Source organism: Podarcis filfolensis (assembly GCF_964270895.1).
Source record: "Podarcis filfolensis genome assembly, chromosome: 14".
NCBI classification, from domain to species: domain Eukaryota; kingdom Metazoa; phylum Chordata; class Lepidosauria; order Squamata; family Lacertidae; genus Podarcis; species Podarcis filfolensis.
The window spans coordinates 526,878-552,141 of record NC_139616.1 but is presented as its reverse complement, the minus strand read 5'-3'; the positions used below and the strand labels follow the sequence as shown (position 1 = coordinate 552,141).

Sequence of the window (25,264 nt, the reverse complement as noted above, 5' to 3'; positions counted from 1 at the left end):
GATTTGAATCTTTCCATGTAACTGCTGAAACTTGCATTTTTTTAATATAAAAAAAATACTTTGTCCAGTTTTATTCAGTACCCTTTTAACTTTATTCTTGTCTGGGTCCTTCACTGGACTTAGCATTGTATCCTCTATTTCTTAGCTCTCAACTTAAAAAATAAACAATAGTTTGAACCATTTATTGTTGTTTGGGTTATAATCATCAACCCATCCGGTTGAAGTTTTGGGGACATCAATCTCTGGCAGCAGAGGCAAACAAGCAACAGGGAAAGGAGAAGAGCAAGAGAATAGGAGTTATCCCTCTTGACTGCAGAGGAAGACCTATCCAGCATTCTGCTTGCAGGCAGTTCAGGAAAGCTTACTGGCTGGACAGAAAAGTTACAGTCCCTTCCATTCCTTGCTCCCAGAGCCTGGCATTCAGAGCTATACACCTACTGCATCTGGAGCCTCCACATAGCTATAGTAGCTGATAGCCACTGGTGGATAAATTCATTGAGCGCAGAGCTAACACTCATTCTAAAGCCCCTTAAGTTATTGCCATCACTCTAGGTTGTAGCAGTTGACAAAGGCCTTTCTTGGCTGGAGCAAAAGCCAAACTGTGCTGATGGGAAGGAAGATGGCTCTTTACAACAGAAAGCGGCCCCACCACTTCTGCCTTGGAGACCATTGTCAAAGACCAGCACCTGCCACACTAGCCCCAGCCAAGTATGGGTGTACTCACTTGGCTCTTTCAACCGCAGCTGGATGGCAGGGCTGTCACTCTTGTCACGCTTGACACCCAGCACATCCCGCTCCCACTCCCTTTCCCGATTCTCCTCTTCAATCTGCCGTTCGGCCTGGTTGTATATTCGCAGCAACCGCAAGCAGAGGATCTGGTGGAGACGGAGGAAAATGTACCAGTTGTTGTTGACATAGAACAAGTTGTAGACTTCATCCATTCCACGCAGCTTCTGGGCTGCCGTGTTGCTGAAGAGCAGCTTGGCTTTAGGAGGGCTACTACCCCCCACACCATTGTGCTTTTTCACAGCCCCTGAGCCTTCGTCCACATCCATCTCTTCCTCTTCCTCCTCCTCCACATCAGACAGCTCGCCTCGCTGAGCAAAGAGCAGGTCTGGGATGAAGTGATACATGATCTGCTTGATTTTGTATTTGTCCTCTTTCTGGATGCCTGTCTGCCGCTTCACGTGGTGGATAATTAGAGAGGCAGCGTCATCCAGGATCTGTTTATCTTCGTAGGCTAAGGACAGGTGAGGGCCAATGTTATCTTCAGAAGTCTGCTCCTGCCTCTGAAAATCAGGAGAGAAAGAGCATGAAATCCATCTCCACATGGCTCTCTTCTCTCATCAGCTGAAAATCACTGCCTGGGCTGGACAGGAAAGTGCTCTACCCCGGTAAGTATAAAAAGATCTGCGCAACTAATTAAGTTTATACCAGGGGTGACCAACTTCCAAGAGACTGCGATCTGCTCCCACTATAAATAAACTGGCAGTGATCTACCCACTGGATTGACCAAAGTTGCTGAGCTTTTTTTTTTAGGGGGAAAGGCCAGAGTTGTTTTCATGTGATCAACCAGGATCAACCCACGATTGACCAGCAGCTCGCAATCGACCACTTGGACAGCTCTAGTTTATACAAAGCCACTCATCTGGAGGCCAGAGCAGACTTCATGGCACCCAAAAGGACCAGTTTCCTTGAAAGCTTTCCCACCATCGGTGCAGCTATTTCTCCTCTCTATCCGAAACCCTTTTGCCCACCTCAGATTATAGTACAGTGGTACCTCGTGTTACAAATGCTTCGGGTTACACAACATCCTTTCCATCAATTGTCAATCAGGATGAAATAAGGTTGAAACAGAGAGGGCAAAGCCTCCAACCTACCTCATCGTAAATAGTCTCAATCTCGCTAAGAAGGCTCTTTGATCTTAAGACCTTGGTGTCATTTTGTTTAAAGTTGATGCCCTGGTGGTCAAGGGACTTCAGGTAGTATTTCTCATTCTGTTCCCGCCATACTTTGTTGAATCCTCTCTGGGCTTCTCTCCACTCCTCCTCTTTCATTTTTAACCTTAACAGAAAGAAAGGCAACATGGCCTGAGAGATGAGTACAGCCACGAGGACTAGCAGGAATAAAGCATCCTGCCTTTGACAGACTTTAACATTCAAGGGATATTCAAGGCATTCGTGATTTGACCACATTCAGCATGGGAGAACACGAGCAGAAGGTGATGTAACACTGAAAATGGGCTACTTTGGTCTTGATCTCTACAGTCATACCTTGGGTTACAGACACTTCAGGTTGCGAGTTTTCGGGATATGGAGTGCCAAAACCTGGAAGTACCGGAACGGATTACTTCCGGGTTTTGGCGCATGTGCATACGCAAAAGTACTGAATCGCAACCCGTGCGTGCGCAGACGTGGTGCTGCGGGTTGCGGACGCTGCGGGTTGTGAACGTGCCCCCCGCATGGATCAGTTCGCAACCCGAGAGTCCACTGTATTATAACTCATGACTAGATCAGAACATTCCAGATTAATCACCATTGTGGATCTTTCCCTGTTTAAAAAAACATTCTCTGCCATGAACAGAAGTTTACCATCCACTCTCCTGTAGCAGCTGCTTTGCTGTAACTTCATTCGAATCCACAGCTAGCATGATGGACTTAGGTGCAGGAGATCCATGTTCCAAACCTCACTCAACTGTGCAGCTCACCACATGCTCTTGGTCTAACCTATGTCACAGGGCTTTTGTGAGGATAAAGCAAGCTAAACCCCATCCATGTATGCCACTTTGAGCTCAGTGGGGGGCGAGATACAAATGTGAGTGGTCACCAGCGTTGAGCTTCTCTGGGCCATAAGCAACGTGATGCAAGGGAGGCTGCCTTTGAGAATGGCCTGGAACTTGAGTGACTTTTGAATACAAACTGCAAGCTGGGGCTGAGTGCCCTGACTGCTGCACAGGCTCCTGGTCCAGCTTTGACTTTATATTTCTTTACAGATTGTGACCAGGTTACCTTGTAAGGACTGCTCTTTTGCATATACCTACCCAGCCAGAGATCTTTGTATGTGACCCTCAACTATGAACTCCTGTCAACATGACAGATGGCATTTTCCTTGCCTAGCTTTGGAATGTCCTCCCTGGAGAAGCTGACCTGGTGCCTTCTTTGGCATCTCTTTGGCACCGGGCCTTTTAATTTATTGTATTGATTAAGTTTTTGTCTCTGTTGTGGAATTTGAGGCTGTGCATATATAAGAAAGAGCTCTTTGATATTGGAATGGTCTCACCTGGGGGGCTGTGGACGCTCATTTCTTGGAAGTTTTTTAGCAGAGGTTGGATGGTCATCTGCCATGGATGCTTTAGCTGGGATTCCTGCACTACAGGTGGTTCCAGCTCTAAGCTTCTATGATTCTATAATTCTATATATAGTACACACACTCACTTAATGGATATGTATTTTTATATTGCCTTTTAAATTACAGGCAGCCTCCCTTCACACTTGTTCAATATGTGTGCAACCTTATGCTCGTGAATTGTGCCAAACACAGAAGGGACCCTAAAACATCATAAAGATGTCACTGAAACGTCACTAAAAGGGCGGAACGGGGGGTGGGGCGTTGCAGGCTTTTTCAATGTGTTTCAATTATATACAGTTTTAACTGGTATTTGCAGTGCCTTGGAATGTAACTCCCACGTAGGCAAGGGTCTACCTGAAATTGCTTTTTAAATTGTGCAATGAATCATCAGTCACACTGAGAACCTTGCTAAATGACAGGACAAAAATGCCACCCAAAAAACCATTATTAAAAAGCAGCACTTGGGGAAACTGAAAAAGGAGGGGGATGAGGGTGCTCCACCTGCATTTCCCAGTTACCTTTTCAACACAATAGGGACTGCGACGGCTGGGTTCTTCCTAAGCCCATCAATGATGTCAGCTGCCTTGTCAGCATATATCCTCTGCAATGCCTTGCGATGAATAACTTCTGAGGAGCCGCCCAAAGTGTTGTCTAGCCGGAATTTGGCCTGCTCCTCAGCTGATAAGCGTGAGAGTTTCTTCTGTATCGTCTCTAGGACTCTGATGGTTGCTAGGTTGGTCTCCAAGACAACATCCAGCTGAAATGGAGAGCATGCATCAGCCATGGCTTATAGCAATAAACTATAAAAACTATAAAAAATAAACAAATTCTGGCATATGTGGGAATGGGGTTCTTACATATAGTACAAAAGGCTTTTCAACACTGTGTAAGATGGTGGAAACTGAGATGAAAAGCAGAGCAATAGATCCAAACAAAACCCTTATTCACATCCAATAGTCTTTAAATCTAATTTTTTGATGGGTGGAGGGTGCTATTGTAATAGGTAATTTAATTTCTATGTGAAGCAAAACATCAAACCTATGAGCCTGCAGCTACTCACTTTCAGGAGATGCACATGGCAGCAAGCAAAGTTTTGACAAGTATTACATCTGGGAGGGTACGATAGGAAGACTATAGCAAACCACCATGATATTACTATTGTGCATTTATACAGCACTGAGTGCTCAAAGCACCTCACATACACAACCATAGTCAATCCTTACAACAACCTTGCAAGGAATGCTGGTATTATTACCCCATATTACAGAAGCAGAGGTGAGTCTTTTAGGCTCCTACTCTGTTTGTTGTGGGAGCAAGGTTCAAATTGGTGGCCTTCCTTCTCACAACCCACGCTCTTGGTTAGTGCTTTACACCAAAGCTATCAAGAACTATTCATTCATCAAAGCAGATATTAAGTCAACCTAACATAGTATCACAAGCTTCCCATGACATTAAGCTCTGATACAGCTACCTCAAATCGTTCATCCTCACACCGGTAGATGTGCTCTTCATACTGAGTCTTCTTGGAGCTCACAAACGTGGAATCTTCAGACCAGGATGGAAAGGAGACCCAGGTGTCATTCAAAACCTTAGGAGGAGAGAGAAGCATCTCATTTTAGAGTAGCCAGATACCGATAATTCTAGCTCCTACAGAAAGTAAATTCTTACAGATTTTTGGGAACTGTCATAGATGTACAAGAAAGGGCAACAACAAAAGATTTTCTGAATTTTTGATCCATTGGTCAGTTTAGTTGTAAGATTAAAAGTAATAGAAACCATCATGCTTTGAGCAAAACTCAATAGGAGCGCTTGAGCTCCACCTGCAGGACCACAGTAACAGTCATTTCTATTTCTGCCTAACACACTATAACGTGCCTTGGATTTTAAGAAGACTAGAATTTGCAATCCACACATAAAATCACATGACAGTACCTCAGAGTGGCTCTACACTTTATGAGGTGAGCACAGTTGCTATGGACGTATCGGCACTGACACTGGTGTTTCACAAAGTAAATATGCAAAGTGTAGATAACATGCACAGATCTTTAAACCCAAGTGTGCCCACGCCTGCACTTTATGCACGTTCTGTAGAAACCACTCAAGTAACACCAGTAGACACACAACAATAAAATAAGCTTTACTGTACTTGCCAAAGGCCATGACAAAATCATACCAACACTGTGAGGAAAAAGAAGTATCTATATAATTATATATAAAAAGCAGAGCCACTGCCTGAAACATCAAGATCATAAAATGCAAATGCTCGTGTAGAATGGGGGCGTCACACAGCTTGCGAGAGTTTCCTATTTAGGCCTCTGAATCTCCCTTACAGTTTACTGCAATTTTGTCCAGGTTTTTCTTACCAATCTTTCTTGCCACCAGCGCGAAGAGGGCCACGTTATAAGTCACTGGAGCATTAGCATCCCTGAGCAGCCATAGACCCCTCTCTGCCAGGGAGAGACAGCTTTCCTGGACAACCAAGGGATTTAGAAAGTGTCTCCTAGGTTCTGAGTATAGTGGGTACTGTAATAAATAATGCTGGGTGTCCTCCACTTGCAATTGCCCACAAATAAAATATCTATCTGTGTATGGAACCCTATTATAATGCCCATACAGGACAGCAGAGGGATTCCTTGGAAACACAGCTCAGCAAAGGAAGATCCTAATGAAGCTGGCCAAAGTTTAGACAGGGAGTTGGCTCTCAAATGCACCGTTTATAAGAGTAGAAACCACAGGGAACTTCTGAGGATTTGATTACTTGAAAATCCCGTTGAGATTCTGTCCAGTAGCACCAGTCCCTTAGTTGACACTTGTCTATGATCATGATCTCATTTAGCTCGTGGAAATGATAGTAATTCAAGTTACACTGAATGTTTGATTTCCACCAAAGTTAAATGTGGGACCATGTCATTGATATAGAAATAAAAAAGTGTACAAATTTGTGTTACTCCACTGGTCAATTTAAAGGGCTTAGACAAGAAATATGCACACAGACAGAAATTAATTTTTGCAACTTGAAGAAAGGTGCATACAGTTTAAGTTGCATAAGGCTGACCAAATTTGCAGTGCAAAGAATTCCTGATTTGGAGGCCTAAAATGAGACACATGTTTTTCTTATCTTAAAGCACTATGTAGATATCAACCCAGAGAAAATAACCTAATAATGATGCATTTTATTGGTCTCCATGCTCAACTCTAACATTCTTTCTAACCTCAATATAGGCCATGTCAAACTTTTTTTTTAAAGGACCCAGTACAGGTAAGATAAAGGTAAAGGACCTTTGGACAGTTTAAGTCCAGTCAAATTCAACTATGGGGTGCAGTGCTCATCTTGCTTCAGGCCGAGGGAGCTGGTGTTTGTCCGCAGCTTGGTCTCTTGAAAATGGGCACCATCTTGCCAGGGGGTTTTTAGGTGCATGTAGGCTCTTGACAAGATGGAGACCCCTGCCATAATGCCATTTCAGACACGCCCTTGACATCATATGACTTATCTTTCTTTTCCCCAAAAATTTTGTATTGGGTTTTCACAAAATTAAAACACACACAAACAAACAATCAAACAAACATATATCATATCCTTATTAAAACTTATCTTCTTAACATTGTTAACTGACGTCCTCATGTCCCCCTAGTTGGGTTTCAATGCAAATCATTTTAACGGTTTTCCAAATAAAAATTCTTAAAATCTTAACTTAATCCCTTAACATCAGTCAATCTTCCCAATTCAGCATTAAACATAATAATTCCTCACATTACTTATTTAAATCCTAGGCCTAGTTGGTAATTGCAAGCTTTTTCCAATTATTTTAACTTGATGTATTTAGCTAAATAGTCATTGAATTTCTTCCATTCTTCCTGATACTCCTCCTCATTCTGATCGCAGACTCTTCCGGTCAGGTCAGCTAGCTCCGAAAAGTTCATCATCTTCATCTGCCATTCTTCCACAGTTGGTAGTTCTTGCGTTTTCCACTTCTTAGCTAATAGTATTTGAGCAGCAGTTGTGGCATACAAAAATAATTTAACATCTTTCTTGGGCAATTCCAAACCTGTTATTCCAAGAAGAAACGCCTCTGGTTTCTTTATAAATGTATATTCCAACTTTTTTTTCAATTCTTTATAAATCTTTTCCCAGAAGTCTTTCACCTTGGGGCAGGTCCACCACGTGATAAAATGTTCCTTCTTTTTCTTTACATTTCCAACATAGAGTATCATAGTTATGATAAATCTTTGCTAGTTTAACAGGGGTCAAATACCATCTATACATCATTTTCATTATATTCTCCTTTAACATTGTACATGCGGTGAAGGTGAACCTGACCCCTTTCTTCCACAGTCTTTCTCAATTCTTGAACATTATGTTGTGTCCTACATCTCTTGCCCAATCTATCATTACTGATTTAACTTGTTCATCCTTTGTATGCCACTCCAACAGTAACTTATACATTTTAGACAGATTTTTAGCTTTAGAATCCAACAACTCCGTCTCCAACTTAGATTTTTCCGAGGCAAAACCATTTTTCTTGTCTATTTTATACAATTCATTAATCTGGTGGTAATGTAACCAATTTAACTTATCTTTAACTTGATCAAATGGTTTTAGTTTGTAGCCTTCATTATCTTCCAATAATAAATCTGAATATCTCAAGCATTTTATTTCCATATTTAACTTTTTCTGGGCCTTCGCCTCCATTGGTGAAAGCCATCTGGGCATCTTCCTTTCTAAAAGATCTTTGTCTTTTATCCAAACATTGTACAACGATTTCCTAATTACATGATTTTTAAATGCATTATCGGCCTTTACCTTATCATACCATAAATATGCATGCCATCCAAATACATTATCAAATCCCTCCAAATCTAATACATCTGTATCTTCTAATTGTATCCATTCTTTAATCCAACAAAGCACTGCTGCCTCAAAATAGATTTTCAAATCTGGCAGGGAAAATCCCCCTCTTTCTTTAGAATCCGTAAGTAATTTCTATTTTATTCTGGGTTTTTTCCCCTGCCAGATAAATCTAGATAAAGCTTTCTGCCATTCTTTAAAATATTTCACATTATCTATAATTGGGAGAGCTTGAAACAAAAAAAACATCTTTGGCAACACATTCATCTTAACTACTGAGTTCCGGCCCATTAATGACAATATTAGCTTTGACCATATCTCCAAATCGCTCTTTATTTCATTCCATAATTTCTCATAATTATCTTTGTACAAGTTCAGATTTTTCCCAGACAGGTTCACCCCCAAATATTTAACCTTTTTCACAAAATCTAGGCCTGTCTTTTCTTGTAAAGTTTTCTTTCATCATTGTCCAGATTTTTCTCTAATACTTTGGTTTTCCTCTTGTTTAACTTAAATCCTGCTACCTGCCAAATTCTTGTATCAGCTCCAGAGCTTTTACTGCACTGGAGTCTGGATCTTGTAATGTTAATACTAAGTCATCAGCAAAGGCTTTTAATTTATATTGTTTGGATCCTACTGTAATACCTTTAATTTGTTCATCTTTTCTAATCATACTTAGCAAGACCTCATAATTTCTCATAATTATCTTTGTACAAGTTCAGATTTTTCCCAGACAGGTTCACCCCCAAATATTTAACCTTTTTCACAAAATCTAGGCCTGTCTTTTCTTGTAAAGTTTTCTTTCATCATTGTCCAGATTTTTCTCTAATACTTTGGTTTTCCTCTTGTTTAACTTAAATCCTGCTACCTGCCAAATTCTTGTATCAGCTCCAGAGCTTTTACTGCACTGGAGTCTGGATCTTGTAATGTTAATACTAAGTCATCAGCAAAGGCTTTTAAATTATATTGTTTGGATCCTACCGTAATACCTTTAATTTGTTCATCTTTTCTAATCATACTTAGCAAGACCTCTAGGACCGAAATAAACAGGTCCTGGAGGTTTTGCTGAACATGATTAGAAGGGACCGGCTGGTTAAAGGCATACAGGTCGGAGCCAAACAGTATAAATTGAGAGCATTTGCAGATGACCTAGTTTTGACGTTACAGGAGCCAGAATCTAGTACCAAAAGAGTTTTAGAATTAATTCAAGAATTTGGTCAGGTGGCAGGATTTAAACTGAACAAGTCCAAAACTAAGGTTTTAGAGAAAAACTTAACATTGTTTGAAAAAGAGAAATTTCAGAATGAAACAGGTTTGACTGTGGTGAAGAAAGTGAAATATCTGGGGATTAATATGACAGCTAAAAATGGGAATTTATTTAAAAATAACAATGAGAAATGCTGGTTAGAAGTGAAAAAAGATCTTGAAATATGGTCAAATTTGAAGCTTTCCTTGATGGGTCGAATTGCAGCTATAAAGATGAATGTATTGCCTAAAATGTTATTTTTGTTTCAAACATTACAAATTGTGGACAAGATGGATTGTTTTAAGAAGTGGCAGAAAGACATTTCTAAATTTGTCTGGCAGGGCAAGAAGCCCAGGATAAAATATAAGATTTTAACTGATGTAAAAGAAAGGGGTGGATTTGCCCTGCCAGACTTCAAATTTTACTATGAATCAGCAGCATTCTGCTGGTTGAAAGACTGGCTGCTTCTTGAAAACACAGACATTTTGGATTTAGAAGGTTTTAACAACGTTTTTGGATGGCATGCATATTTGTGGTATGACAAGGTTAAAGCGCATAAAGCATTTAAAAATCATATTGTTAGGAGATCTTTGTTTAATGTTTGGATCACATACAAGGATTTATTGGAAAATAAGACCCCAAGGTGGCTGTCACCAATGGAAGCGAAAGCCCAGAAAAAGCTCAATATGGAGGCCAAATGGCCAAAATATTGGGAAATTTTGGAACAAGAAGGAGACAGATTGAAATTGCAGAGCTTTGAGAAACTAAAAAACAAAGTGCGAGATTGGCTTCATTATTTTCAGATAATGGAGGTTTACAATTTGGACAAGAAAATTGGCTTCCAGGTGGAAAAATCTAAATTAGAAACAGAAGTGCTAGAACCTAAAACTAAGATCATGTCAAAAATGTATAACTTGCTGCTGAAATGGAATACACAGGATGAAACGGTTAAGTCAGCTATGATTAAATGGGCACAAGATGTTGGAAATAACATTATGTTTGCTGACTGGGAACAGTTATGGACCACCGGTATGAAATTTACGGCATGTAATGCCCTAAGAGAGAATATTATGAAAATGATATACAGGTGGTACATGACCCCAGTCAAGCTTGCAAAAATATATCATTTGCCTGATAATAAATGTTGGAAATGTAAGGAGGTTGAAGGTACATTCTTTCACCTTTGGTGGACGTGCCCAAAGATTAAGGCTTTCTGGGAAATGATTTATAATGAAATGAAAAAGGTATTTAAGTATACCTTCTTGAAGAAACCAGAGGCTTTTCTCTTGGGCATAGTCGGCCATTTGGTGCCAAAGAAGGACAGAACTTTTTTTATGTATGCTACAACGGCAGCAAGAATACTTATAGCAAAGCACTGGAAGACGCAAGATCTACCCACTCTGGAAGAATGGCAGATGAAGTTGATTGACTGTATGGGACTGGCAGAAATGACCGGCAGAATCCGCGACCAGGGAGAAGAGTCGGCAGAAGAAGATTGGAATAAATTTAAGGACTATTTACAGAAATATTGCAAAATTAATGAACTTTGAAAGATGCTGGATTGAATTTATGTGGTCTCTAGCTGTTATGATAAAAAGAACTGGGATAAATATTCTTTAAGTTATAAAATTTAAAAAGTTGATTGGAAAATAAGGTGTTAGTTAAAAGGAATGTTAAGAGATTAGGATTTGCTGGATTAACAATTTGAACTAGAAAACAAGAAGGGGAGGTATGAGGAAGTCAAAGAAACATGTTATTGAAAATTGATATTGAAATTGATTTGTTTTTAATATTTTTTTTCTTTTTCTTTTTTGTCTGTATAAAATTGAAAACTCGAATAAATATTTATTTTAAAAAAAGGACCGAAATAAACAGCAGAGGGGAAAGTGGGCACCCTTGCCTGGTTCCCTTCTCTATTCTAATTTCCTCCGATACCACATTATTTACAATAATTTTAGCTTTTTGTTCTTGATAGAGCGCTTTAATACCATTTAAAAAGTCTTGACCAACCCCCATGTTATCAAAATTATGTAAATAAAACTCCAAGATACATTGTCAAAGGTCTTCTCTGCATCGATATACATTAACATTGCTTTACAGCTCTTTCTTGCTTCCAATTTTTCCAAAATATCCACAACATTTCTAATATTATCTTTAATATGCCTTCCAGGCAGAAATTCTGCCTTGTCCTTGTGGATATACTTAGATAAAACTTTCTTTAGCCTGTTGGCCAATATATTTGCAAAAATTTTGTAATCCACATTAAGTAGGGAAATTGGTCTGTAGTTCTTGACATTGGATCTATCTTGACCCTGCTTGGGAATCAGAGTAACATATGCTTCCTTCCAGGTTTCAGGTGCTTTGCCCCCTCGTACAATCAGATTACATAATTCTACCAGAGGTTGGATAAGCCAGTCTTTCAATATCTTATAGTATTTCGTTGATAGACCATCTGGTCCTGGTGCCTTGCCAAGTTGCATTGCGTTTATTGCCTGTTCCACTTCCTGTCTTGTGATTAGACCCTTTAGTAGGATCTTTTTATCTTCTGGAATCTTCTGCAAACCATTAATCTTAATAAATTGCTCAATTTTTACCAAGTCCTCTTTATCCTTTTTATACAGTTGTTTATAATTTTTATAAAAACATTTCTTATGTCTGCAGGGTTCTCTACAGATTTTCCATCTGTTAGAATATTTGTGATAGTACTTTGCTTTTGTCTCTTCTTTAATTGCCAGGCCATTAGTTTCCCACATTTATTTGTGGATTCAAAATTTCTTTGTCTCATCCTTCTCAACGTCTATTCTATTTCTATTTACTAACTGTGAATATTGAACCTGTAAGGCCTTAATTCCTTTTTGTATCTGCAGATTCTTTGGATTTCCTCTGAGCTTCTTCTCTTTATCTTTTAACTGGTCCATAATTATATCTTTTCTCTCATTCTGTAACTTTCTCCTAACTGAATTTTGTTGTATCAGAAACCCTCTCATTACTGCCTTGCTAGCGTCCCAAATAACCCTTGTTTCCGTTCCCTGGTTCATATTAAGTTCAAAATAATCCTTTAGGGGTTTTTGGCCTTATTAACAATTGATGTACTTCTCAACAAATCATCATTCATTCGCCATCTGAAGGAACCCTGTACAAACATTTTCAGGTCCATAAAAACTGCATTGTGATCAGAGCAAGTTTTAGGGCAAATTTCCGTTTTTGTTACTTTAGGAACCAAGTCGCTGGATATCCATAAGTAGTCTATTCTCGAAAATACTTGATTTGCATCTGAAAAAAGGGGAAGTCTTTTTCCATTGGATTTCTGATTCTCCATATATCTGACAAATCAAATTTATCAGTTAAGTCAAAAAAAGTCTTGGGTAATCTGCCAGAATTTTATACCTTTGATCTCTGAGTCCTATCCATCAAAGTAGATGCAACTCCATTCAAGTCCCCAATCAATATTAATTTGTAATCCATATATTCCAAAAGACTTGTTTACAAATTCATGAAAAAGTCCGCTTTGCCATCATTAGGTGCGTAGATTGCTAGTAACAAATATTTCTCGCCTTGTGCTGTAATTTCAACTCCTACATGTCTTCCTTCCTCATCTTTAAATACCAATTTTGGATTCCATTTTTCCTTAATATAGAAAACCACTCCTCTTTTTTTAACTTTGTCAGAAGAAATAAATTATTGTCCCAATCTTTTGTTTATTAACATTTTTCTATGTAGTCTTGTGATGTGGGTTTCCTGTAAACAAATTATATCCAAATTCTGTTTTTCCAAAACATGATAAATTTGTCTCCTTTTCTGAGGAGAGTTCAAACCATTTACGTTCCATGAATAAATTCTCAGCGCCATGATGTCAAATTAAGAGGGTGTAGCCTCTGCTCCAAACAGCAGTGGGCTCTGTAATCCAAGTTCCACCGAGTGCTTTTGCAAGAATCTGTCCTTTTCTCCAACAGTCTTTATCTTTTGCTTTCTTCCTTCAAATTTGAAGGATAGGCCCTCTGGAAATTCCCACCTAAAAAAGATGTTCATCCTCCTCAAGATGTTTGTCAAATCCGTATATTGGGATCTCAGGTTCAAAAATTGGCGTGAGATCTCTTTAAAGAGCACCACAGATTTATCCTGGATTTTTAGGCCTTTTCTGTAGTGGTGTCCCAGAATGATATCCCTTTGCTCCTTGGTCTTAAAGACCACTATACAATCAGAAGTTATTTTAGTATCCTTTTTGGGTCCGAATCTATAAGCTTTCTCTATCCAAGCTTCCACTTCCTCTTTTTTGAGGTCCCAGCATTCCACAAAAAATCCTATCAGAGACTCCTTGAGTTTTTCCTCTTCCAAAAAAGGGACCCCCCCCCTCAATCTCAAATGCAATTCTTTTCCCTTCAACTGCAGAAAGGCAATTGCATTGGCATTTTCATATCGCATCTGTTCCAAATCTGGCACTCTGTCTCCAGCTGTGCCATCCTTGTGTCATGCGTGGTTATCTCATCTTTTACTTCCTTTAAGTCAGTGCTTAAAAGCTCAATTCTTTTATCCAATTTATCAATACTTGCTGTATTACGATTAAACCTTCTCTAATGCCACTCAAGATTGCAATCACTGACTCCTCAAATTGCTGGGCTTTAGAGCCACGTCTTGTTTTTTCTGGGCGCATAATAGCTTAGGAATGTCAAGGTCAGTCCCACAGTCTGGCGCAGTGGTGGAAAATAACAATTTCCCTCCACCAGTCCCACTGCAGCCGGCCCAGAGGCTGTGTCCCTGTTCTTTCAAACAGGCTGGAAACCAAAAGCCAGGGTGGCAGAAAGAAAAATCTCTGGAGTTCCCCTTTGTTCTGAGGGAAGAAGACACTTTTTATCAATTTAAAGTATAGCCAGGCAGCTCCAGAAAGTTTGTAACAAAGTCAGTGGAAACGGAGATTGAATGCTTCCTCTTCCATTGTGAGATCACAATGGAGACTAGTCTTCCCTCCTGGGTGGTCCGCTGCAGAATGGGGAAGTCTCAATCAAATTCACAATCTTCCTAGGTTAAAGTCTTAAACACAAATACCCCCTCTACCCTCGAGGAGGGGGAGTAAAATTGCTTGCAAAGTTTTAAAAACTTTTCACTTCATTAGGGCTTTGGTCTTTGCACACCAATTCTCTCTTTCTCCAACAAAATGGGACCGACCTCCATTTTTAAGTCTCCCTTCTCTTCCAAATTCTTTTCAAATTATTTATTGTAGTTACTTACAGTTCCAACTTTTTAAGTCTTTTTTTTTCCCCTGAAGGAATTGGCCGCTCACGATCGCCAGTCTCGGAGCTTCGCTGCTTTGAAGGAAGCGGTTGTTTCCGCTGTGCCACGTCTCCGAACCTGCTTGCTTTCGGGGCTCTTACGAGCTTACCGGGGAGCAGGGGAGTGGCTGGAAGGCACCCGCCGGAACACCAGGTCCTCAGAACGCTTGATCTGAGGTTTTTAATGGGGAACCACAACGCTCTCGTGGTCTCCCCAATTTCAAAGCGCTGGGGCTCTTTCAGCCGAAAGAGCTCCCGACTGCCATTATTGGGCGACCAACCGGAAGTGACATCATATGATTTATCAACTGTGAGGTGTAACTCTTGAGGCATTTGTCACTACGGTACCCTTTGAGCGAGTGAAGACTACAATGGTACCTCAGGTTACAGACGCTTCAGGTTACAGACTCTGCTAACCCATAAATAGTACCTCGGGGTAAGAAATTTGCTTCAGGATGAGAACAGAAATCGTGCGGCAGTGGCGGGAGGCCCCATTAGCTAAAGTGGTACCTCAGGTTAAGAACGGACCTCTGGAACGAACTAAGTTCTTAACCTGAGGTACCACTGTATTTAAGGCAGGGAGGGTTGCTATTTGTGGGATAACAACTCCCATTGCCTCAGACTTTTGGGAGCTAGCATGATGTGCTGGTTAGTGTGGAGGACACTAGTTCAGAGCATGATGGGAGTTGCAATCCAAATCCTAGAGGGCCACCGGTTCACGGCTCCTGGCATCAGGGACCATATACAATATATTCCCCATTTGGAGACTTCCGGTCAGCGCCAGCGACTGTAATGGCGGATTTCCTCTGAACTCCGGAGGAAATCGGCTTCGTGGAGCTGGGGTTCTACCGCTACGGCGAAGCGGGGATCCGAAAAAAATCACAGGCGGGGAAGCCTGTGAACTGAAGGCTCGGCGGGCTCCATTTGTGCCCCCCCGCTGCAAAGGAGCCTTTTTAAAGGCTCCGGATCGGACCGAGGGTGAGGGGTGCGGAGCTGAGAGCTGTCTACCCGTCTCCGCAAAGTGAAGCCGCACAGCCAGGGTCGGAGAGCGCTGATTTCTTTACTGGATAATTGGACTTGAAAACAACTACCTGTGAGTAGGATTTTGACATATATTTGGAAAATTATTAAAGAATTCGGCCGAAACGGGAAAGGTAAAAACAGGAAGTCTGCCTTCCCGGACTGTTAACAGATCAAAAGCAAAGAGACTGTAAAGCTGTGACTAAGAAAGATGAGTTCTTGGAAGGATTAAAATCCAGCATTAAAAAGGAAAATTCCCCCACTGTTGGCAGGAACAGTGGGGAGACACTTGAAAGATATTTGCCCTGCAAGGAAAGGAAATTTTAAAATATATCTGCTGACTTTAAAACCTGGGAACGGACTGCCTATGACAGGGAAGCCGATTAGAGGGAACTGTCAAACGGAGAGTGAAAAAAAAAGTTTGATTTAGCTCTGCAAAGGATACAGTGTGGATAAAATACTTTGGAAATGAAAGTAACCTTTTGGGACTGAAAACTTGATACTAAGATACTGGGACTTTATTAGAACTTTATTTGTTATAAAGTTGCAACAAGAAGTTGGACTTGTGACCCCTAGAGGTGACTATGTTGCAATGACATTCTAGACAACAAGTACTGCTGTGGGAAAATTTCTCCTTTCCCCAAACAAATTCTCCAAGTGTGTGACTGACCTTGGGAGTGTATGTGAGTGTTATGGCAGATGATAAAAAAACAGAGTTGACACAGGAAAAAACTACCAGGTCTGGTAGACACTACAAAGCTGACACTACAAGAAGGCCTTCAACAGGGGGTGTAGCGGGCACAGCAGGAGCTGTTGCCCCACAGGTAAAATTAAAGGTTATGTCAACTGATGAACTTTTGGCCCAAGCACTGGGTAAGATTGATGCATCTTTGGAGAAGTTGGCCAATAAGGTGGAAGAGACAAATAGACAAGTAGCTGAGGCTTCTGCAAAAATTGATGTGAACACCTCAAGTATTAATTTGAATACCTCAAGTATTAATGAACTAGGGAAAAAGGTGAACTTTAATACACAGTCTATTGAAAAACTACTGGAAGAATCGGTTTCAACTAGAAAACTGGCTGAAGAGGCCAAGGAAATTGCAACTGCTGTTCAGGAACAGATTCCACCGGTATATAAAAAGTTAGAAGAGCATGATTTGACACTGTCCATGATAGACCTTGAAAGAAAGGCGAGAAATTTAAGAATAAGAGGTGTGCCAGAAAGTGAGAAAGATAATTTGGCAGAATTTCTCACAAAGGAATTGTCACAATTTTGGCAGAAGGATTTGGGGGAGGAAGAATTTAAGATAGTGAGTGCATTCAGACTCGGCAGAAGACAAGGAAAGAACAAAGCAAGAGATTGTCTGATTACCTTAAAAACAAAGGAAGAAAGGGATAAAATACTGAACCTACATTATCAAAGAACCTTGGAAATTGAGGATACCTTTGTGGAAATCTTCAAAGACATACCTAAATACATTCTGGAGGTAAGGGCCTACTACAGAGACCTGGTTGCCTTGCTGAGAAAAAATAAAATAATTTTCAGGTGGGAATTCCCCCAAGGCCTATCTTTTAAATATAGAGGAAAGAAAATAAGAATAAGGACAGTAAACGATAAGGACAAGTTTTTGAAAGATTACGAAGAGGACCTACAGAAGGAAGTGGAATCTGGTGAGGACTTATTGGTGCCAGGAAAAGGACTCTTGGAGATTAGCAAATTTGATATCTGGACGCTCCGGCTTAGGGAGAGACAAGCCACGGACAGAAGAAGAACAACAACTTGGTGCAGTAGGAGGGAAAACTAATTAACCAATCATGTCTCTGCAACTTCTAAGTTGGAATTGTAATGGACTGAACTCTCCTAGAAAGAGAAAAGAGATTTTTCATATATTAAAGAAAGAACATTTGGACTTGATTTGTTTACAAGAAACACATGTTACGAGGCTACACAGGAAAATACTTGTTAATAAAAGATTAGGGCAAGAATTTATCTCGTCTGATAAAGTTAAAAAGAGAGGAGTGGTGATCTACGCAAAGGAGAAACTTTCACCAAAATTTATTCTCAAAGATGAACAAGGAAGATATTTGGCTATTGAAATTCAGTTTCAATGAGAGAAATTTTTGATAGTAGGTGTGTATGCACCAAATGAGGGGAAGTCGGAATTTTTCAAGAAGTTGCATGAGACTTTGATGGACTTTATGGACTATAATATAATTTTGATGGGGGACATGAATGGAGTTGTATCCACTAATATGGACAAGGCGCAAAAACAGGTAGTCACCAAAGATGGTAGACTACCAAAAACTTTCTTTGAAATGACTGATAATATGGACTTGATCGATATTTGGAGAACTAAGAACCCTTTGGAGAGAGAGGGAACATTTTTCTCTGAAGCCAAGATGACATGGACCAGAATTGACCAAATTTGGACTACTAGAGGAATGGCACCAAAGATAAAAAAAGTGGAGATCTGCCCTAAAACTTGCTCTGACCATAATGCTGTAAAGATGGAGATGAAGCCAACAACAACCGGCACCTTCAGATGGAGGATGAATGACACCTTACTTAGAGATGAAGAAGTATACAACAAGGCCCAAAAGACTCTAAAAGACTACTTTGAATTAAATTTGCCAACAAATGTGGAAAAAAAAGTAATCTGGGATGCTAGTAAAGCCGTGATGAGAGGGTTTTTGATACAACAGAATGCATTAAAAAAGAGAAGGCAAAATGAGAAAAAAGATAAAATTTTGGAGAAAATTAAAGAAGGTGAGAAAAAATTGAGAGCCAAGCCAAAGTCACAAGAGATTTTGAGAGAAATAAAGGTCTATCAAATACAATATATGGAATTGATGAATCAGGAAATAGAATGGAAAATTAAACAAATGAGACAGAAGACATTTGAATCGGCGGACAAATGTGGGAAGTTACTGGCTTGGCAACTGAAAAAAAGACAAAATTAAATACAATTACAAACCTGGAAGTAGAAGGGAAAGACATAAATAATCCAAATGAGATCAGAATCTGTTTTCAGAAGTATTTCAAGCAACTATACACACAAGGGCCACAGAACGAAAGGGACATTGATGGATTTTTGAAAACAAATGGACTACAAAAACTTTCACAGGAAAGTAAAATATTGTTGAACTGTAAAATAACAGATCAGGAGATAGAAGGTGCCATTTCAAATATGCAATCGGGCAAATCTCCGGGACCGGATGGGTTGACTTCCAGATACTATAGATCTCTGAAGAACTGGTTAATCCAACCTCTGAAGGAAGTCTGCAACGAGATTTTAGAAGGGAAAAGGGCACCAGAATCGTGGAAAGAGACCTACATTGCACTTATACCGAAAACAGAGACTGAAAAGACCCAACTTAAAAACTACCGTCCCATATCCTTATTAAATGTGGATTACAAAATCTTTGCTGATATTTTGGCCAAGAGACTGAAAAGAGTATTGATTGAAGAGATACATAAGGACCAAGCGGGCTTTCTGCCGGGAAGACACATATCGGATAACTTGAGGAATGTAATTGATATTTTGGAAAAGTTAGATGTGAACATAAATACTAAAGCTGTTCTGATATTTGTGGACGCGGAGAAAGCCTTTGACAATATTTCTTGGAGCTTTATGAAAAAGAACTTACAGGGTATGGGGGTAGGCCAAGGTTTTGAAAATGGTATAAGTGCAATATATTCTGAACAAAAGGCTAAATTAATTGTAAATAATGTAGTTACGGAGCAATTTAAGATTGAAAAAGGGACACGACAAGGGTGCCCAATTTCCCCTTTACTTTTTATATCGGTCCTGGAGGTTCTGCTGAATATGATTAGAAGGGACCGGTTGGTTAAAGGCATACAGGTCGGAGCCAAACAGTATAAATTGAGAGCATTTGCAGATGACCTAGTTTTGACGTTACAGGAGCCAGAATCTAGTACCAAAAGAGTTTTAGAATTAATTCAAGAATTTGGTCAGGTGGCAGGATTTAAACTGAACAAGTCCAAAACTAAGGTTTTAGAGAAAAATTTGACATTGTTTGAAAAAGAGAAATTTCATAATGAAACAGGTTTGACTGTGGTGAAGAAAGTGAAATATCTGGGGATCAATATGACATCTAAAAATGGGAACTTATTTAAAAACAACTATGAGAAATGCTGGTCAGAAGTGAAAAAAGATCTCGAAATATGGTCAAATTTGAAGCTTTCCTTGATGGGTCGAATTGCAGCTATAAAGATGAATGTATTGCCTAAAATGTTATTTTTGTTTCAAACATTACAAATTGTGGACAAGATGGATTGTTTTAAGAAGTGGCAGAAAGACATTTCTAAATTTGTCTGGCAGGGCAAGAAGCCCAGGATAAAATATAAGATTTTAACTGATGCAAAAGAAAGGGGTGGCTTTACCGTGCCAGACTTCAGACTGTACTATGAATCAGCAGCATTCTGCTGCTTGAAAGACTGGCTGCTTCTTGAAAACACAGACATTTTGGATTTAGAAGGTTTTAACAACGTTTTTGGATGGCATGCATATTTGTGGTATGATAAGGTTAAAGCTCATAAAGCATTTAAAAATCACATTGTTAGGAGATCTTTGTTTAATGTTTGGATCAGATACAAGGATTTATTGGAAAATAAGACCCCAAGGTGGTTGTCACCAATGGAAGCGAAAGCCCAGAAAAAGCTCAATATGGAGGCCAAATGGCCAAAATATTGGGAAATTTTGGAACAAGAGGGAGATAGACTGAAATTGCAGAGCTTTGAGAAACTAAAAAATAAAGTGCGAGACTGGCTCCATTATTTTCAGATAATGGAGGCTTACAATTTGGACAAGAAAATTGGCTTCCAGGTGGAAAAATCTAAATTAGAAACAGAAGTGCTAGAACCTAAAACTAAGATTATGTCAAAAATGTATAACTTGCTGCTGAAATGGAACACACAGGATGAAACGGTTAAGTCAGTTATGATTAAATGGGCACAAGATGTTGGACACAACATTATGTTTGCTGACTGGGAACAGTTATGGACCACAGGTATGAAATTTACGGCATGTAATGCCTTAAGAGAGAATATTATGAAAATGATATACAGGTGGTACATGACCCCAGTCAAGCTTGCAAAAATATATCATTTGCCCGATAATAAATGTTGGAAATGTAAGGAGGTTGAAGGTACATTCTTTCACCTTTGGTGGACGTGCCCAAAGATTAAGGCTTTCTGGGAAATGATTTATAATGAAATGAAAAAGGTATTTAAGTATACCTTCTTGAAGAAACCAGAGGCTTTTCTCTTGGGCATAGTCGGCCATTTGGTACCAAAGAAGGACAGAACTTTTTTTATGTATGCTACAACGGCAGCAAGAATACTTATAGCAAAGCACTGGAAGACTCAAGATCTACCCACTCTGGAAGAATGGCAGATGAAGTTGATTGACTGTATGGGACTGGCAGAAATGACCGGCAGAATCCGCGACCAGGGAGAAGAGTTGGCAGAAGAAGATTGGAAGAAATTTAAGGACTATTTACAGAAATACTACAAAATTAATGAACTCTGAAAAGATGCTGGATTGAACTTTTGTGGTCTCTAGCTGTTATGATAAAGATAACAGGGATTAAAATTGTTTAAGTCATAAAATTTAAAAAGTTGAGTGGAAAATAAGGTGTTAATTAAAAGGAATGTTAAGAGATTAGGATTTGCTGGATTAACAATTTGAACTAGAAAACAAGAAGGGGAGGTATGAGGAAGTCAAAGAAACATGTTACTGAAAAATTGTTATTGAAATTGATTTGTTTTCAATATTTTTCTTTTTCTTTTTCTTTTTGTGTTTGCATAAATTTGGAAAACTCGGCATGCATATTTGTGGTATGACAAGGTTAAAGCACATAAAAGTTTCAAAAATCATATTGTCAGAAAAGCACTACTAAATGTCTGGGTCAGATATAAAGACTTGCTGGAAAATAAAACTCCAAGGTGGCTGTCGCCAATGGAAGCTAAGGCAGTTAAAAAGTTAAATATGGAGTCCAAGTGGCCAAGATACTGGGAAATTTTGGAAAAGGAAGGGGACAAATTGAGATTGCAGAGCTTTGAGAAATTAAAAGGGAAGGTGAGAGACTGGTTCCACTACCATCAAATAAACGAAGCGTTTAAACTGGACAGTAAAATTGGCTTCTAGGTGGAAAAATCAAAATTGGAGACAGAACTGTTAGAACCCAGTACTAAGAATTTGTCCAAAATGTACAATTTGCTGCTGAAATGGAATACACAAGATGAAACGGTTAAATCGGTCATGATTAAATGGGCTCAGGACATTGGTCATAATATCTTGTTTGCTGATTGGGAAAAGTTGTGGACCACCGGGATAAAATTTACGGCATGTAATGCCTTAAGAGAAAATATTATGAAAATGATATATAGGTGGTACATAACCCCAGTCAAGCTTGCAAAGATTTACCATGTGCCTGATAACAAATGTTGGAAATGTAAAGAAACTGAAGGTACATTTTTTCATCTTTGGTGGACTTGCCCGAAGATTAAGGCATTCTGGGAAATGATCTATAATGAACTTAAAAAGGTATTTAAATATACTTTCCCCAAGAAACCAGAGGCCTTTCTCTTGGGTATTGTCGGCCAAGGGGTGTTAAAGACGGATATAACTTTCTTTATGTATGCTACAACAGCAGCTAGAATACTCATTGCGAAGTACTGGAAGACGCAGGAACTACCCACACTGGAAGAATGGCAGATGAAGGTGATTGACTATATGGGCTTGGCAGAAATGACGAGCAGAATCCGAAACCAGGGAAGAGAAGCAGCGCAAGAAGAATGGAAAAAATTCAAGGACTATTTAAAGAAATATTACAAAGTTAATGAAAGTTAGAATGATGTTGGACTGGAAAGTAAATGGTTACTATTAGTAATGGTTAAGACAAGGAGAATAAGGAAGAATAGTCTAAATTTAAATTAAAATAAGGGAAGATTTGCTGAACAATCAATAAGAATTTGGAATACAGAAAGGGGAGGCATGAGGAAGTCGGGGAAGATGGGATATGAAATTAGGATATGAAATGATACATGTTTTTTGTTTTGTTTTCTGTTTTTTGTATGTTTATGTTCGTTGTATTGTGTTTATATGGAAAATAAAAATATTATATAAAAAAAATAAATAAATTTGGAAAACTTAATAAATATTTATTTAAAAAAAACCAATATATTCCCCATTTGAGCCTGCTCACATCCTGGGTGCTTGAAATAATGTACAGCTGACTCCCAAGTTACTCAACTTGGGAGTCAGCTGTACATTATTTCAAGCACCCAGGACCATGAGAGCTTATCTCAAAGATCAGGGAGACTTGGATGGAGAATATAGGGGGCAGAAAAGGCAAATGCATCCCTCAAACACTCTGGTGGTACCAGGGTGGCAAATTATGCCACAAGCACTGTTTGCTCCCTCTCCCTGCCAGAGTCTAAGGACTCTGATACAAGCAGGAGAGGCAAGGGGTGGATGGACATCTCTGCTGACTCCACTGCTGAAAAGCCTCAGAAGCGAACATGTAAGCAGCTGGCTTCCTTATAAATTTGATTAATTTGGCTTAAAGTAGAAGGCACTCTTGTCCATGTGGGAGGTGACAGCAAAAGAAGAGATCTAATGAGAAATCTTTTGTGGAAGAATGAGATCCTTATTTGGACAATTTGGGAAATATCATAGTTAAATGGAATTGCAGGCAGGATTAAAATATGAGCAGCAGAAGATGAATGATAAATTTGTAATGAAGGGAATGTGGAATAGATAAAGGTATAATTGCTGCAGGAATGGGTGGGAATACAAACACCACGGAAGAAGGGTGAGGAGTCAACTTTTAAAATGTGTAGAAATTTGGTGTAAAATTTGATGTTAATTTGTTAAAATTGTGAAAATTAAAATGAAATTAATTGGAAAAGAAATTATGTACATTTTATAATAATCTGGATATTTATTCGGACATATGGACTGCCTACATTAATTTATACATTTAAGTCAGGATTGACAGAATACTTTAATTGTTGGTGCTAGCTGCTGTTTCTTCTTTTCCTGTTATTTTTGCAAAAAGAAAGAAAGCTTACGACTTCAGTCACTTTGGCCAAAGTTGCGCCATTTTCCTCCTGCCTACTTAAGTCTCAGGGTACTGTCATTCCAAGGGCTCTTCCTCTGAACCTCATCCAAGGAAAGAATGACAGCCCAGTGGTAGCACACATGGCTTAAAGGAATGTCCCAGGCACCTCCAATTTATTATGCTGCAGCAAATGATGGGAAAGATCTTTCCCTGAGACGATAGAGAGCCACTGCCATACAGAGCAGACTCTCCTAGGCTAGGCAACTGTCCAAGCTGATGCACAGCACCTTCCTATTTTCCACTAGCATCATTTACTTCAATATGAAGAATGCTGCCTTACCTCCTTACACAACGGAGTCCGACCAGTGCACTTGGGCTGCTGGTAGCTCTTCGGCAAGGCTCTGTAGCTAGAGCCAAGTCTCTTACAAGAAGCGTAGTCTATTTCCATTGCTATCCCTTCTGTAGCCCGTTCCTTAGGGAAAGTCTCCATGTGTGCAGACTCTTTGTAGCCCAGAAAGTTTTTAAACCAAGTGAACAGCTCTGGGAATTTCCTAAAAAGAGGGGGGGAAATGGGAGAGGAAAGAGAAAAGATTATAGAACTCAATGGTTGCAGGAAGATTATCTAAGTCTTTTGTCTAAATGATTTACACATTTAGGACACAAAAAAGGACAAACTGCATTGCCATAACTTATTCTTGTTTGGAATTGTGGTTTAAGCATGCCACATTTTGCTGTGTGGATTCAGCACCACAACTATGGTTTGCAACCAACTAGAAGCAGAAGCATCTAATCTCTTCGCCTTGCAATTGGAGGAAGAAGGAAAGCAGGGGAGGGAGCAAGTGAGCCCAATGTTCACTGCAGCTAATTCCCAACTTTCCAAATCAAGTTGACTCAATGCAGCCAGTAAATTCATCTCCTTTGTCAAGCACCCCAATGTACAAACAGCTGGCAATGAATCATGCAGCCAAGTATCATTTATTTCACTTACCCCAAAAATGGAGAAACTAACTGCACAAGCTCAGCTCGGGATATCACCTCCTGATTAAAAATGACCAGGCAACGGAGGAAATTCTCATATGCTTCTGTGCTTCGCAGAGCTTTCCGAACCTTGTGGGAGAAGGAAAAATATGATTAGCAAATTGTTGAGAAAAATGAATGACAACACCGTCAATACACTGTACTTAACACCATCTCTTTGGGATGCAACATGGGAAACAATTCATAAATGGAATAAACACCTATATAAAATTTTACTGATTTAAGAGCTAATGCTCCAATTTAAACAAGCCTTGAATCCACTTTGGTAGATTATTATTATGCTGTTTTAAAGCTGGTTAATCTTAGTATCTGACAAATGAAAATGTTGTTCAGTTGCATCTGAAATTGTTTTTAAACATGAAACTCTTTTTAATAGTTGCAATTGTTTTCATTGCTGAAAATTATAATGCA

General features: G+C 39.4%; 1 protein-coding gene across 8 annotated transcripts in view; it reads right to left on the bottom strand.

Annotated features, from left to right (window-relative positions):
• Positions 1-25,264, bottom strand: part of SIN3A (SIN3 transcription regulator family member A) — a 70,891-nt gene that overhangs the window by 9,152 nt on the left and 36,475 nt on the right. For all 8 annotated transcript variants that reach the window (XM_083586247.1, XM_083586250.1, XM_083586252.1 and 5 more), the window contains 6 exons: positions 24,804-24,922; positions 24,156-24,366; positions 4,820-4,936; positions 3,867-4,105; positions 1,881-2,064; positions 725-1,289 (listed from right to left, as the gene is read on the bottom strand). In XM_083586247.1, coding sequence (XP_083442373.1) covers positions 725-1,289; positions 1,881-2,064; positions 3,867-4,105; positions 4,820-4,936; positions 24,156-24,366; positions 24,804-24,922 — 1,435 coding nt within the window. The remainder of the gene's footprint in view (positions 1-724; positions 1,290-1,880; positions 2,065-3,866; positions 4,106-4,819; positions 4,937-24,155; positions 24,367-24,803; positions 24,923-25,264) is intronic.